This window comes from Ascidia mentula, chromosome 4 (assembly GCF_947561715.1).
Source record: "Ascidia mentula chromosome 4, kaAscMent1.1, whole genome shotgun sequence".
Lineage (NCBI taxonomy): Eukaryota > Metazoa > Chordata > Ascidiacea > Phlebobranchia > Ascidiidae > Ascidia > Ascidia mentula.
This window is the reverse complement of record NC_138569.1, coordinates 3,375,194-3,388,832: the sequence shown is the minus strand read 5'-3', so window position 1 is coordinate 3,388,832 and position 13,639 is coordinate 3,375,194. Positions and strand designations below refer to the sequence as shown.

General features: G+C 39.8%; 3 protein-coding genes across 3 annotated transcripts; all 3 read right to left on the bottom strand.

Annotated features, from left to right (window-relative positions):
* Nucleotides 1-946: 946 nt before the first annotated feature.
* On the bottom strand, nucleotides 947-4,928 carry LOC145899078 (uncharacterized). The gene is made up of 6 exons (XM_082987788.1): nucleotides 4,849-4,928; nucleotides 3,379-3,593; nucleotides 3,181-3,308; nucleotides 2,696-2,965; nucleotides 1,725-1,921; nucleotides 947-1,544 (listed from the first exon to the last, which is right to left on the bottom strand). Exons 2-6 carry the CDS (start codon nucleotides 3,582-3,584, stop codon nucleotides 1,380-1,382), a joined length of 966 nt encoding a protein of 321 aa, XP_082843914.1. The 5' UTR covers nucleotides 3,585-3,593; nucleotides 4,849-4,928; the 3' UTR covers nucleotides 947-1,379.
* A 1,686-nt stretch (nucleotides 4,929-6,614) lies between these two features.
* Nucleotides 6,615-7,774, bottom strand: LOC145897161 (histone-lysine N-methyltransferase set-2-like). Its single transcript, XM_082985346.1, has 3 exons — nucleotides 7,679-7,774; nucleotides 7,205-7,462; nucleotides 6,615-6,788 (listed from the first exon to the last, which is right to left on the bottom strand). Exons 1-3 carry the CDS (start codon nucleotides 7,772-7,774, stop codon nucleotides 6,615-6,617), a joined length of 528 nt encoding a protein of 175 aa, XP_082841472.1.
* An 869-nt stretch (nucleotides 7,775-8,643) lies between these two features.
* On the bottom strand, nucleotides 8,644-11,619 carry LOC145899055 (uncharacterized). The gene is made up of 6 exons (XM_082987768.1): nucleotides 11,396-11,619; nucleotides 11,197-11,324; nucleotides 10,634-10,903; nucleotides 9,912-10,108; nucleotides 9,402-9,618; nucleotides 8,644-9,232 (listed from the first exon to the last, which is right to left on the bottom strand). Exons 1-6 carry the CDS (start codon nucleotides 11,599-11,601, stop codon nucleotides 9,201-9,203), a joined length of 1,050 nt encoding a protein of 349 aa, XP_082843894.1. The 5' UTR covers nucleotides 11,602-11,619; the 3' UTR covers nucleotides 8,644-9,200.
* Between the last annotated feature and the right edge of the window lie 2,020 nt (nucleotides 11,620-13,639).

Below are 13,639 nucleotides of genomic sequence, written 5' to 3'. Positions count from 1 at the left end.
TAAGCTTCCCTATTCAAAATACTACAAGCCAAAATTCCTACACCTTTGACAAAACCTAACCAGATAACGACCAGCCTTTGGTGTCAAACCATTTTTTTTGGTTGCACCTGGGCTCGTTCTTATTCAACAATTTCAACTTGTCGCGCAATAGACTCGACGTCATTAACTTTCTGGCTTGATCACAGCACCGGGTGAATATTTTCATGCCAACACAACTACATTTACTTGTAAGGCAGAGGAGTTTCAACAGGCCCTTGCGGTCCTATTTTACTGCTTTGTTTACCAGCTATTTTCTTTGGCTAGAGCTGTGCTCGCCATTATTCAACAATTTCAACTTGTTGCGTAATACACTCGACGTCACCAACTTTCCCAGCTCGACAACACTGCGTATCTCACGCAGCCTTTTGTGTTCAGCACAAAATTATTTGGTCACGGGCGAAAGAGTAACCGGGTACTTGCTGACCTGTTCCACTGCACCAAGTTACTGTTTTAGTAAAAAAACTATTTAGATACGATTGTACTGTCTATTAATGAGATAAACATAGCATTTGGATTGCATGGTGGTCATTTGCGAAACAGCTGATGACTTGTTTAAGAAATTGCTTATTGATAAAATAACGTTATGATGCCTGGTTGTAAAATATGTCTAATGACGTAGTTTTTAGCTAAAAAAGTACCACTGAAATTCAGCTGTCAATTAGAAAAAACCGAGGCAACCATTGTTTGATTGTTTTCGTTGTTGGCCTTTGTAAAGTCGCGATTAATGTATCCGTCTTGAAACACACTTGTCATAACAACACAAAACAGTGCCATTGTTTAAGGGAGGACTAGCAACTCCAACAGTTTACTGATCTTGCAGCGTACAAGTAGGATTCCCAGTCGCTGCTTTGTTGAAGCTAAATTCTGTTTGCGTGTTCTTGCTGATATAGACTACTGAATTAATAGCTCCGTGAACAGACTTCTTTATTAATGGAAACACACGATTGCAATTACCAGGTGGCTTAAGTTTAACTTGTTTCAAGCGCGTTTAACACGTGACTGAATTGCAGCGAATTTAACTATTAAAAGAACGTGCGAACGTTTACAGCGCGATGGCAAGAATAACGACAGGGCCGAGAGAATACGAGCGACTGAGAGAGTAGATTAGACTGGCTGTCGAAGGATTACAAAATGGGCGTTTTATAACAAAGTGTCAGAAAAAATGTGTTGTCCAGCAGGATGCCAGAAAGCCTGTGGGAGCTCCGACAGGAAAGCTTAAAACCGTCTGCAGTCTTCGGTCCGTATGTGTTCCAAATGTGTCAAGAATTAAGTAGGGAAACATGCGTGTTGCTACCATCTTTAATGATTGTCATTGAGTCTGGATATAGGTGTGAATGATGTTATTTCTTGTACAAATATGAAATGAGCGTTGCTAAAGTAAGTAAATATGTGATAGCAGAAGGTTTGGAGTTTGTTGAACTGTTGGTGATTTGAAAGCGAAGATGAAGTTCACGGATTCCTTGCTCCATTATGTACACGTCGTAGATCTCATCTCCTTTTGTTGACTAAAAGCAAAATTGTCACACAGGCAAATTTAAAAAAAAGTAGCCATTTTATCTTAAAACATAATTTTTCTTTCGAAATGCGCATATGCTTTTTCTTATAATTATTTAATTATATTTGCTATTGGTCGTAAGGAGCAAAAAAATTATCTCATCTATAAAGATATTAACACTATCACATACCTCCATATTAAAGACAAATTTTTGAAGTTTGTTTTCCGATTTTGAGATTTCGCAATCCTGGCAAGCTAAAAACTGTTCATCTTTATAGACGACTAATTGGTTGGCCGGTGGATTTGCAGCAAAGGTGACTGCACAAGATTCACTTCTCACAGCATTCCAAGTACATTCCGTGCATCCGCTTACAAACTCAGGGGGAACTAAAGTGGATACAATTGTAAAAAAAAATTGATACAGAATTCTGCATTTTGTTTATGTACTCGATGTTATAAGACCGAAAACGAAATTTTGTGTATTTATTAAAAAAAAACAAATATCATCCTTGTCTTACAGCTATAAGAAAAAATAATTTGGTGCCAAATAGTTTAAATAAGAAAACCAAAGCTAAGATGCTGGACATATCATGCTAATGTTTTACGTCTATTTGCCTGTTGGTGGTAGATTCGGTGCCGTCAGTCCCAGTCATTCTGCAAAAGCATTGGTGATAATAAATACGATCGCTTTTGAAACGTCTGCTTATGTCCAACATCTTAGCTTCGGCTTTCTTATTCATAACAGTATAGGAATATCATAAGGTTTGCAGGATTGCAGGCTCGGCAGCCCAGGCATTGCAGCCTAGCTGGATCAGCCACTTTTTTCTGACACGCCGGAGCAAGATCTGAAACATCAAGCTCCCGGTGAGGTTTTAAATCACGACCCTGGGCTAACCAGGCCCAACGCTCTACCAACTGAGCTACAGGAGCTCCGTGGTTTCACGGGGTATATTGTGGCCAAGGTACACTGGTGCGCAAACGCACAACTTGCCAGGCAACCTTGGCTGATCCAGCTATAGGCTGCAATGCCTGGGCTGCGAAGCCTGCAAACATCATGATCGGGATACGTTACTGTGATCGCCAAGCAATGACCTGCGCAGTGGGGCGATCCTGCAAATCATGCCATTGCATGAAATATTACTGCAGTATAGGAATACTTACACAAAATATTCGCGAGGTAAGAGGAACGCTCTTGGCCCAACTCGTTACTAGTTGTACAAATATATTTTCCCCAATCGTCTCTGGTAAGATCATTTAAAACCAGTATATTCCGAGATGTATTAACGTTTTTGTATTTGGATGGAATTTCCCATTGGAATTTTGTGTTTTCCAGCAGTTTTCCTACGTACGGAACTCGACACAACAATTCCAGTCCATCTCGTGCAGAGACAGAGCCTCCAGTTTGGGGAATAATTTCGGTCGCATTTTCTCCTGTAATTGTATAAGAACATGATGTTTTGAAACTTTGCTGGTCTATACCAATTCATTAAAAAATTAACCCAAAGTTCAATTAGCTTGTGGCATACAAAGATGACACACAATGTAGTAGTTTTAACAAAAAACATCTGCTGACAGAGGCATGATTGTAGCGAAAGACAAGTAGTTCTGAAAACGTAAACCTGCTGTTTATATGTACACCGCGTTACCTCGAAAACATATTTCACTTGTGCGGTCGTTTCCTCCTTCCACATAATTGACAAGAATGTTTCCAGTTTTCCAGTTTGCTTTTCCACAAATAACAAGATCTATCTTAACTTTCTCAGTCGAAAATTCACTACCGGATGCATCAATAAGGAATATAACGTTAGCGTGTCAAATATTACACACGGCACGTTTATAATTACCATGTCAGTTCAATTCCATATAGTAGCTCTAATGTTTTTTCTTTGTTTTTAGAATTCCACTTGATCGATTCTTGATTCGCTTCCACAATTATGGAAGTTGAGTGGAAACTTCTAGTTGTGCATTCCCCGGCAGTTATAGGTATAACAGAATCACACCCTTCAGCAACTCCCCACAGCATCAAAACCAGCACTAAAGATGTTGACATACTGAAAATCTGCGAACGAAAAACTGAAGTAAACTAAGCCGTTTCTAGATTGTTGTCACTTTAAAAAGCTCTGGTTCTTAAACCCAATAGAGAAGCCGAACCTCAACTTTATAGATATATCATCAAAACCTTCGTTGAACCTGTTGTCAAACGGAAAGAGCAACCAACCATGCAAGAACATTTTAAACTAAGATTAGACATTTAGAAGTACGTCATAAAGTTCAATAGAGACCCGTAACCCCAACTTTGTAGATAACTAAAGCCTTCGTTAAACCTGTTGTTTGTTGGAAGTAATGAAATATTCGAAAACCCGTCACTTTCGTGTTGGGCCTTGTTAGTCACTAAAACGTGTCTCACAATTAATTCAAAACTAAAAAATGCTTTGTTTTATGCTTGTGCTGACTTGTGCTGTTTCATACAAACCTGCACTTGGCCCTTGCACTGACGCAGGTTGCGAAGTTGAACTGTTTGCACAATGACACTTACGGTAAAAAGAAATCGCACGCTACCCTAACTCTCCACTAAACTATTACAAATATCCAAGTTAACATGCCGAACATATCAAAAACCTACAGGAACTAATCACCACTGAAATTGTTCACATAACATCAGAGGGTCTGCGAATATTGAGCCTTTCAAACGAGACACATTACCGTGATACATCGCCCCACGCACTTTCCGCGTGCTAGGACAAAGCCGTCACGCTTCCGAGACTCAGGGTTTTTAACTGTTTCGTCACCACTCAGGCAATAGTAACGTGAAATAATTAAAATACACGCGCCAACCTGTAACTATGTAACCTGTGTCAGAAAAAAAAGACTTTTGAACTTCGCTACATTTCGGGGCCGGCCTCGAAAAAACCTCAACACAATATTCGCCGGGATAAACAAACTCTATTGTTTGTTGTTGAGAAGATTTGTTGGTTCGACCGGCACCAACCTAGCCTAAATTAAGCTAACAGGCAATTACCTAGCCTGTATCAAGACTTGGGACGTGTTGTTATACACACTGTTTAAATTTGTCTCAAGTTAAGCATAGCACATTTATCTCAGCTAAAAACCCACAAGGTTTTTCGTGAACCTGGATCGACGACTCAGCGTCGCTGACAATAAAATGCATGTTAATCCAGGGACACAGTATATTACCTGTTCCAGTTTATAGATTGTTATAGCCTTAAAAACCCGTGGGTCTTAAACCCAATAGAGACGCCTAACCCCAACTTTATAGATACATCATCAAAACCTTCGATAAACCTGCTACCCACCTTACAAACAGAAACTTGATTAACAGCATTTAATCTGAAGAAAAGACTAAGAATGTGTAAATCGCTTTGAAAAAGATCATCGTAACTCACGAATGCTGGAATGAATGGGGTCGCCGTGACAAACTCGTTACAATCAATGAAGCAAATCGTAACAGTGAAAGAGAAAAAAATTCACAACCGCCGGCGCAAGTAAACAAAGACTTGAACACGCGTCACCCGATAGTGATCAATGACGAAATACTGTTTGCTAAGCGTGGATCAAAACCTTCGTTGAACCTGTTGTTGAACCGAAAGAGCAACAAACAATGCAGAAACTTTTAAACTTCTATTAAACATGTTCGCAGTAGAAGTGCGTCAAAAAGTACATATAAATGTCCCTGTCCAATACAACAGGAACAATGAAACCCACCTAACAGACGGAAGAAAACGTAAATCGCTCTGACAAAATCATGGTAACGCTGTTTCCTGTTCAACCTATCCGCACGTATGCTGGAATCGGGCGCCGTGACAAAGACGTTATAGACAATAAAGCAAATCGTAACTGTGAATGAGAAAAGAATTCACAACCGCCGGCGCAAGTAAACAAAGACTTGAATACGCGTCACCCCACAGTGATCAATGACAAAATACTTTTTGCTAAGCGTGGTTGTTCTCCAGACCTGTTTGGGTTTGTTAAGGTTCGCGTGACCATTAATTTTGTTGCTCTTATTAACTGTGAAGATTTATTTTAAACTTGTGCTGCTTCACACAAACTTGAGGTTTCGCATTTGACTCTTGCACTAAAATCGGTTAAGAAACTTTGATTTTTGCTTCGTTTAGTGTCCTAATGGCACTCGCATTGAATGTTTTGAGGAAAAGTCCATTCAACTTTGTAGATTCTGTATACCGCATGCAATACGTTACTTACTTGTTTTCCTGTTGATTCACTAACCATGGTGAGAGAGCCAAGTGCCCGGATCAGATACTTTGCAATAAAACGAAATATGGCAATGCTAACCCAACCCTAACTCCTCAGATGACTTTTCTAGAGTCGATGAATTTATAAATTGTTGCAGTAAATGGTCTTGCAATATCAACGCGTTCGCTCCCAGTTATTTTCCAAGCTCAAGGGGACTAGCCGATGGTGTGCCAGAAACAGCAGTTCTGAAAAATATTTCGCACTGGGGGCAATATCATGGGTGTGAAACTGTCGGTTTGCGAGTCGTTTCCGTTCTGCAGTGGAACACAAACTGAACACAAAACCCTTTTTATGGTGGCGTTTTATTCGAAACATTAACTTGAGAAAAAAAAGGAAAACAGAAAAAGATCGCGCACAGACCGTGGGAACAATCGTAAAAAATAATCATAGAAACAATACGAGCGTGCACTGGGTGGCGCCACACACTAGCGCACTAAAGGAAAACATAACGCCGAGCATGGGTGACTTTCCTTCGTCAAATGTCAGAGATGTGCACGGAGACAGAACAACAACATCCGTTAAATTCTGAATTTGTAACTAAAAAACTCCTGACAAATAATTATGCAATGAAGGCGGTTTCCCAAAACCGTGACCACTGGAGCGTAAAATTTGCGATGTTTGTTCTGCTAACTTTACATCGAGGTAGGTTTGACCCCCGACGTTTTGGGCTGTGTGACGTCAAAAACCACATTATGACATCGCACATTAGTATCAGCAAACAAGCCAGCGCAGAATTTTGTTCTACCAAACTCCACCAACTACTGGATGCAATCTTGGATGACGTTACTACAAAATCGCGGCTTCGTCGTCAGTTGAGTGTGCCCCGACACGTGGGGGCGCCACAGAAGCACGGGATCTTGATGTCTTCCAATGGGAACTTATAATCGTACGTTATTTCGTCCGAAGGCTTGATGATGTCCTTCGAGTAGATGACGATTTTTTTAGCTCCGTCCACTGTGATAACTTTCGCGTAACAACTCGGCTGCGAAAAAAGGGAAAACTGTTTAGAGTTATTGCACTTCATGCACAGATCTAACAACCTTAAAGTCGCCATAGTAATAGCTTCGAAAGATTTAAATCATATTATCGACACAAAACACAGTTTATTTACCAGGACACTCAACTGTGTGCACTAGACTAGGACACTAAACACAGACCGTCAAAAAACACACCAAAGCCTCTATATCAATGCTAGCGAAATATCAGTCTCAAAAACAGGGATTTTTAAGGAGAAATAAGCGAATTTGAAGTATTATCGTAAGGTTACATTTTGTCAAAAAGACTCGCATACACGTGATTGCGCCGTAACAAAATTCCACAAAAGATTAAAATGTTGCCATTAACATACAGGCAAAAAATAAAGCAAAAAAATTAAAAGTGGAAAATAATAGAACCCACGTTGCAAGAATGGTTGATGAATCGTGCGTAGTTTCCACACTTGGTGGCGTCGATAATGTGATCCGAATCGATCCGAAACAGATAGGAACTTCCGATTCCCCTCTTTGTGTAGACAACCTCCCTACGGTCAGCCACACTCGAACGGACGAGTTTACCGACATACTCTATCACCATTTCGTCCGCTCCTATCGTTTCCTGTGCAAAAAGTCCCCATCCGTGGATGCTGCTCCTCGCGAATTTCACGCTCTTCTTGCGGAACTGGAAGGGAAGGAGGGATTTTAGAAAGTAATAGTTCCATTATTATTGTTTCTTGACGAAAAACATACATTTTTTTTCCCGAAAACCCGTCACTTTCGTGTTGGGCCTTGTTGGTCAGTAAACCGTGCTTCACAACTCATTCAAAACTAAATGTTGTTTCGTTATGAGATTGCGCTGACTTGCGCTGTTTCTTACAAACCTGCACTTGGCCCTTACACTGACGCAGGTTGCGAAGTTGAACTCCAGCATTTCGCACTTATCGGCACCCGGTAAAAAGGAATCGCACGCTACCCTAACTCTCCACAATAACATTACAAACAGCCAAGTTAACATGTCGATCATATCAGAAAAAAAGAAAGTAATCAGCACTGGCATTGGTCACATAATATAAAAGGGTTTACGAATATTGAGCCTTTCCAACTAGAGCCGTGACCCTGATAAAATGCACTTTCCGCGTCATGCTGTGGCGACGCTGAAAAGAATTTAAACTGTTTAGTCATCACGAGTTATTTAGCGTGAAATAATCAAAATATACGCGCCATCCTGTAAAAAGGTAACCTGTGTCAACAAACAACGCAATAATCACAGGGATAAACAAGCTCTATTGTTTGGTGTTTAGAAGATTTGTTGATTCGACCTTTTTCGATCAGCATTGAAATAAATTGAAAAAAAAATGATTTACCAGCGGGATGTCCCAAAGAAAAGGCTGAGAACCGCCTGGCTGTTCTGGAAAACCAGGAACTTGACTTTCCAAAGGGGCTGCTATCACAAGAACTCTACTGTGAACTACTGGAATTGTATTTACTCTCAAACGATCTTACAAATGCAAAGTTTCTATGGAAACGAATACCCGTAGATGTAAAATGTGTATGTGATGAGCTAAAAGCTCTTTGGGGAGTTGGAAAGATAGCATGGAAACATGATTATGGTGCAATTCATTTTGCAATAAGCTATTATGAATGGTGTGAAGAATGCAAAATAATTATAACGCAATACAAAGAAAACTTAAGGAAAGATTGCTTAACTTTGATTGCCAAAGGTTATTCATCAGTAAAGACGGAATACCTCGTGCAGATTTTAGGTGTAAGCCAATGCAGTGTAATCGAACTTGTCAATCAAAAAGGCAGGAAGGGCAATGAAGACAAAAATATTGTGAAATCGATCGAAGGAAAACAAAATGTTTGACTACAAAGAGAACAATGAGGAGCACTTGGTAAGATTGACACGATACATTCTGTTTTTAGAAACCAGAATAAACTTTTAAAAACTAAATAGGCAGCAAGATTAAAATAGGCAGTAATGAGCCTTGCACGAGTTACCCAGGAGACCATCTGCTTGTAGTTGTCATCAACATAACTATTCATTCCAAAGTCTGCAGCACAGACTCTATGCGATCATAGTTACATCGCTTAAAGCATGCGATTTAAATAGGATCTCTGGACGACACACGAAAACCAAATGAAAAATAACAGCTATTACAGGAAATAATACAAAGGTTAAAGCAGTGTTTTTTAGAAAAAAAAACTTGGGGAAGTGAAACTGGAAGTTAAAAGGTTTTTAACCAGAATACAAGCGAGAATATAAATACTGCTGTCGATCTATTTGAAATAAAACTGATGATGCTTAATAAAGCGAAACATGTTTTCTAAAAATAGTAGCGTAAACACGAAGTTGTCATAGTAATATTTGAAGTTGACATTGAAGTTTCACTTGTGTCACGTGAATAAAGTGTTGCTGGTCAGGTTTTGATGTCGTGCATTTCGATTGCTGCTGTAATATAAAGGTAAAAACTGTATTTTGTTGTAACTTAAGGCAGTAACACGTCATTTTCTATCCAAACGCTTTTCCAAAAACTGAAAGTTAAAAAAGGATTTAAACCAGAATACCAACAAGCAACGGATATAAACACAGCTATCAATAATTTCGGATATCATCGTACCAGGTTGCTGATGGTAGCTGTCATGTTGTTGCCCAAAACACATCTTCCACAACCCAGTCTTGTACACTGCATACGAAGCAAATGCAAGTACAGCCAGACATACCACAACCACAATTATGGCCGCTGTAGTATCGCTGTAAATTTTCACTCGGCGGTGTAGTTTATGATCAGAAGACGAAAATATGAAAACTTCAAAAACTCCATCTGCTTCTGTGAACTAAAATATGAGGTATGTTGGACATTCACTGTCAGAAAACAAAAACCGCAACGATTGATTTTACAGGAAATAAGTAAACCACTGTGTTTTTGTATACTGGGAGAGATTTCCTAGATAGGTTAACAAATTAACCAAATTTATATTCGTCATAAATACTGCGATACACCAGGAATTGAATTCTACTGGAACAGCACTGCATGCTTAGGTCTTCGCGATTTGAAATAAATGTCAAAAAAAGGTTCGATTTAGCGTTATTCCTTAACATACCAAATACAAAGCAAACAAAATCTTACATTTCTGCCAAAATCAAACTTTTGTAAATTGCGACCCACACTTGACATTTTGCAATCCGAACAATTCAACGCATGCCCATCTTTACTGACGACGAAATGCTTGGCGGGTGGATTTGCGGCGAACGTGATCGAACAAATTCCATCCCGCACTTCATGCCATGAACATTCCTTGCTCCCGTTCACAAACTCGGGGGAAACTAAAAAGAGCTTACAGTTACAAGTTTTTCAGGATGTCAAAAGCAGACAACAAGTAGAAACAGCACTAAAAACTAAAAACATTTTTTGCCTGGATTTAAGCAGTAGTGGGATTTAAATATTTTAACCTCCAGTTCGTTCACTACCAGCATGCAATATAGTAACCAATAAATATGGATCCATTTACTCGAGATTTTATGTAAGTTCTCGTGTATTGCCACCGCACAATGATGTTATTAAGGTTAATAGCATATTGTTAGCTGTTCTAATATATTGCTAGAAGTTAAACATTGGCCTTGTTACCAACCGGAATAACAGATCATAAAATTTCATAAAATTCTACAACCAGGTGCGCAGGATCCGGTGCGATCTGGTCAAAAAGATTAAGACAACAACAAATACTGAGCTGTGCCAATTGTGACAGAACAATGGGTTTTGTTAAAACTGAGAGAAACATTTGAAATAATGCTGACAAGTGGAATTTGCAGGAAAAACACAAATAAGCAAAGCTTAGCAAGATCTCTTACATAAAACATCCACGAAGTAGGAAGTGCGTTCTTGACCCAACTTGTCGCTGGTCTTGCAATGGTAATTCCCCCAATCTTCCTTAGTGAGATCCTTTAAAACTAGTGTGTGTTGTGATGTCTTAACGTGTTGCCTTCGACTTTTGGCTGGGACTTTCCACTGAAACTGGGTGTTGAGTTGACGTTGGTAGGGAATTCTGCAATTCAACTCGAGTCTATCTCCAACAGAAACAGGGCCTTCCCTGACGGGAGTGATCTTAGCCTCATTTTGTCCTGCAATATAATTTTTGTAGACTTTTGTCTGTGAAGTTTCATAATCGAAATCGCACGTTCTACATCATGTTTGATAATAAAGCGATTGGAATAACTAGTCGTGGACACATACTTTAGTTGCCTGTGGTTTGTTACCGAAATATTATTTAAAGCGTTAATATCTGAAAAGATAATCACAAAAAAAAGGTTTCCCAAATGAGATTTTTGTGATTCTGACATTGACTTTCTTCGGCAGTTCATTTTGACTGTGTCGGTGTCAGAAGTACAAAACACCCAAAATATATCGTTCATACCTCGGAAATGCACTTTCTTTGTAACATTTTCTTTTTCCATCAGGTAAATAAACTGAATGTTCCCAGTTTTCCATTTTGCTTTGCCGCAAATATCCATATATACCTTGTCTTTCTCATCCGAGAACTTACTGCATACATAATGCGTTGATTAAATAAACTTAACGTTAGATTGCTGAATATTGCACACACTGTGACTTACCATGCACACACAATGCCAGGTATTATTTCTGACGTTTCCTCGGAGTCACGTCCACAAGTTAATGATTCTTGTTTCGCTTCAGCGGTTACACTGAATGAGTCAAACTCCAACGTTTTGCACTTGCCGGCGGTTAGCGGTCGAAAGGAATCACACGCAACTCCAACTCCAACTCCCCACAATGATAATACAAATTTCCAAGTCAGCATGTCTACTAAATCGTGACAAAAACCTACACAAACAACAATACTGGAAATATTATTGAGGGGTATTGAACACAGAAACTTTTTAAACTGTTCAAGACGTGATACAAGATACTTTCGGCATGACTGGGCGAAGCTGTTGCGCCATGGTATTCGACTATAAAAACAACCTCAAGTTTCAAAACCGTTGCGTCATCACGCAGGCAACAGTTAGCTTGAAAAAAAAATACACGAGCCGCTCGGTATAAAAACCACTTCAATAGGGTCCACACTCACGCTTTGCGCCGGCGGATTGTTTGTTTGTTTCAACGTCCCGAGCGTACGCCCGTACAAACATATTTGCGTATTCGCAGTCTTTAGACTGGATAATAAGGTCGCCCTGTCGTTGTAGTCAATCAAGCAAATTGTAACTGTGAGTAACTGAATTCTCAACCGGCGGAATTCACAAGTAACAAAATATTGTATACACGTCACCGCAGGCCTCAATTACACGAAATAGGCTACTTTTTGTTGGGCCTTGTTGATCAGTCTCACAACTAATTCAAAACTAAAAATTGGTTTGATTTGAGCTTGTGTTGATTTGTGCTGTTTCTTACAAACCTGCACTTGCATCTTACACTGACACAGGTTGCGAAGTTAAACTTCAGCATTTCGCACTTGTTGGCACTTACCGGTGAAAATGCATCGCACGATAACCTAACCCTCCACTATACTATTACAGCCAAGTTAACTTGCCGAATATATCCAAAACCTACAGACACTAATCACTACAGACAAATTGTTCACATAATATCAGAGGGTTCACGAATATTGAGCCTTTTCAACTAGCTACTTGACCGTTACACACGAGCAACGCACTCTTGGCGTGCCTGGTCGAAGCTGCTGTCGTCGCGGTGCCGAAAACAATTATGAAGTTGGCGGGTTGTACGAAGCTGTCACGCTCTCGCGACTCTGAAAAGGATTTAAACTGTTTCGTCATCACGGGTTATTTGACGCGAAATTATTAAACTACTCGTGCCACCATGTAGTTACGTAACCTGTGTCAGCAAACAAAAGACGAACTTCACTACATTTCGGGGTCGGCCTCGAAAAAACCTCAACACAATATTCGCTGGGATAAAAAAAACTCTATTGTTTGTTGTTGAGAAGGTTTGTTGATTTGGCCGGCAACAACCTAGCCTAAATTGAGCTTACCGGCAATAACCTGGCCTGTATAAAGACTTGGGACGTGTTATTGTACACCTATACTGTTTAAATCGGTCTTGCGTTAAGCATAGCACATTTACCTCAGCCAAAAACGTACAGGGTCGTATTTCGTGACTCTGGAACGATGACAATAAAATGCGTGTTAATTCAGGGACACAGTATATTGTTCCACATGACCAAACACAACTAACTCAGGTAATTGTTTTCCTTTGTTTAGTCTTCCAGAGTCGCAGGGCATTTTCTCCAGACCCTGCATTCACTTATATGTTCAGCCAAGCTGTGATCCTTCACCGCCTTTACTAGACTCCTAACGCTTTACAGCCGAGAAGCAACAAAATCCCAACCCGCGTTGCACGTTACGGTCCATGTGTTTAAAATATATTCATTTTCTTTAAATAAACTCTTTGGCACGCGTTAAATCGTTTGAAAATTAAGAAATCTGTCAGCTTTCCTATCTTTTGACAAAACGTAAATCAGATAACGACCATCACAGTGGTGATCACCCTCAAGCTAACCCTTTTGGTGGCAAACCTTTTCTTTTGTTGGACCGTGGATCGTTGCTAACGGAAAATACTACTACAAACTTGATCTACATATAAGTCTGGGTAAAACAAATGACGTTCATAGGGTCGATGAATTTATGTTGCAGTAAATGGTCTTGGAATATGAACGTGTTCGCTGCCAGTTCACATATTTTTCCAAGCTCAAGGTTACTAGTTGATAGTGAGCCAGAAACAGCAGTTCCATAAAATATTTCGCACTGGAGGTGTAGACTCTGAACGCCCGGCCTGTGAGGGCCAAGTCTCATAAAGGGTAGACTACTTCGTTGAAACACGCC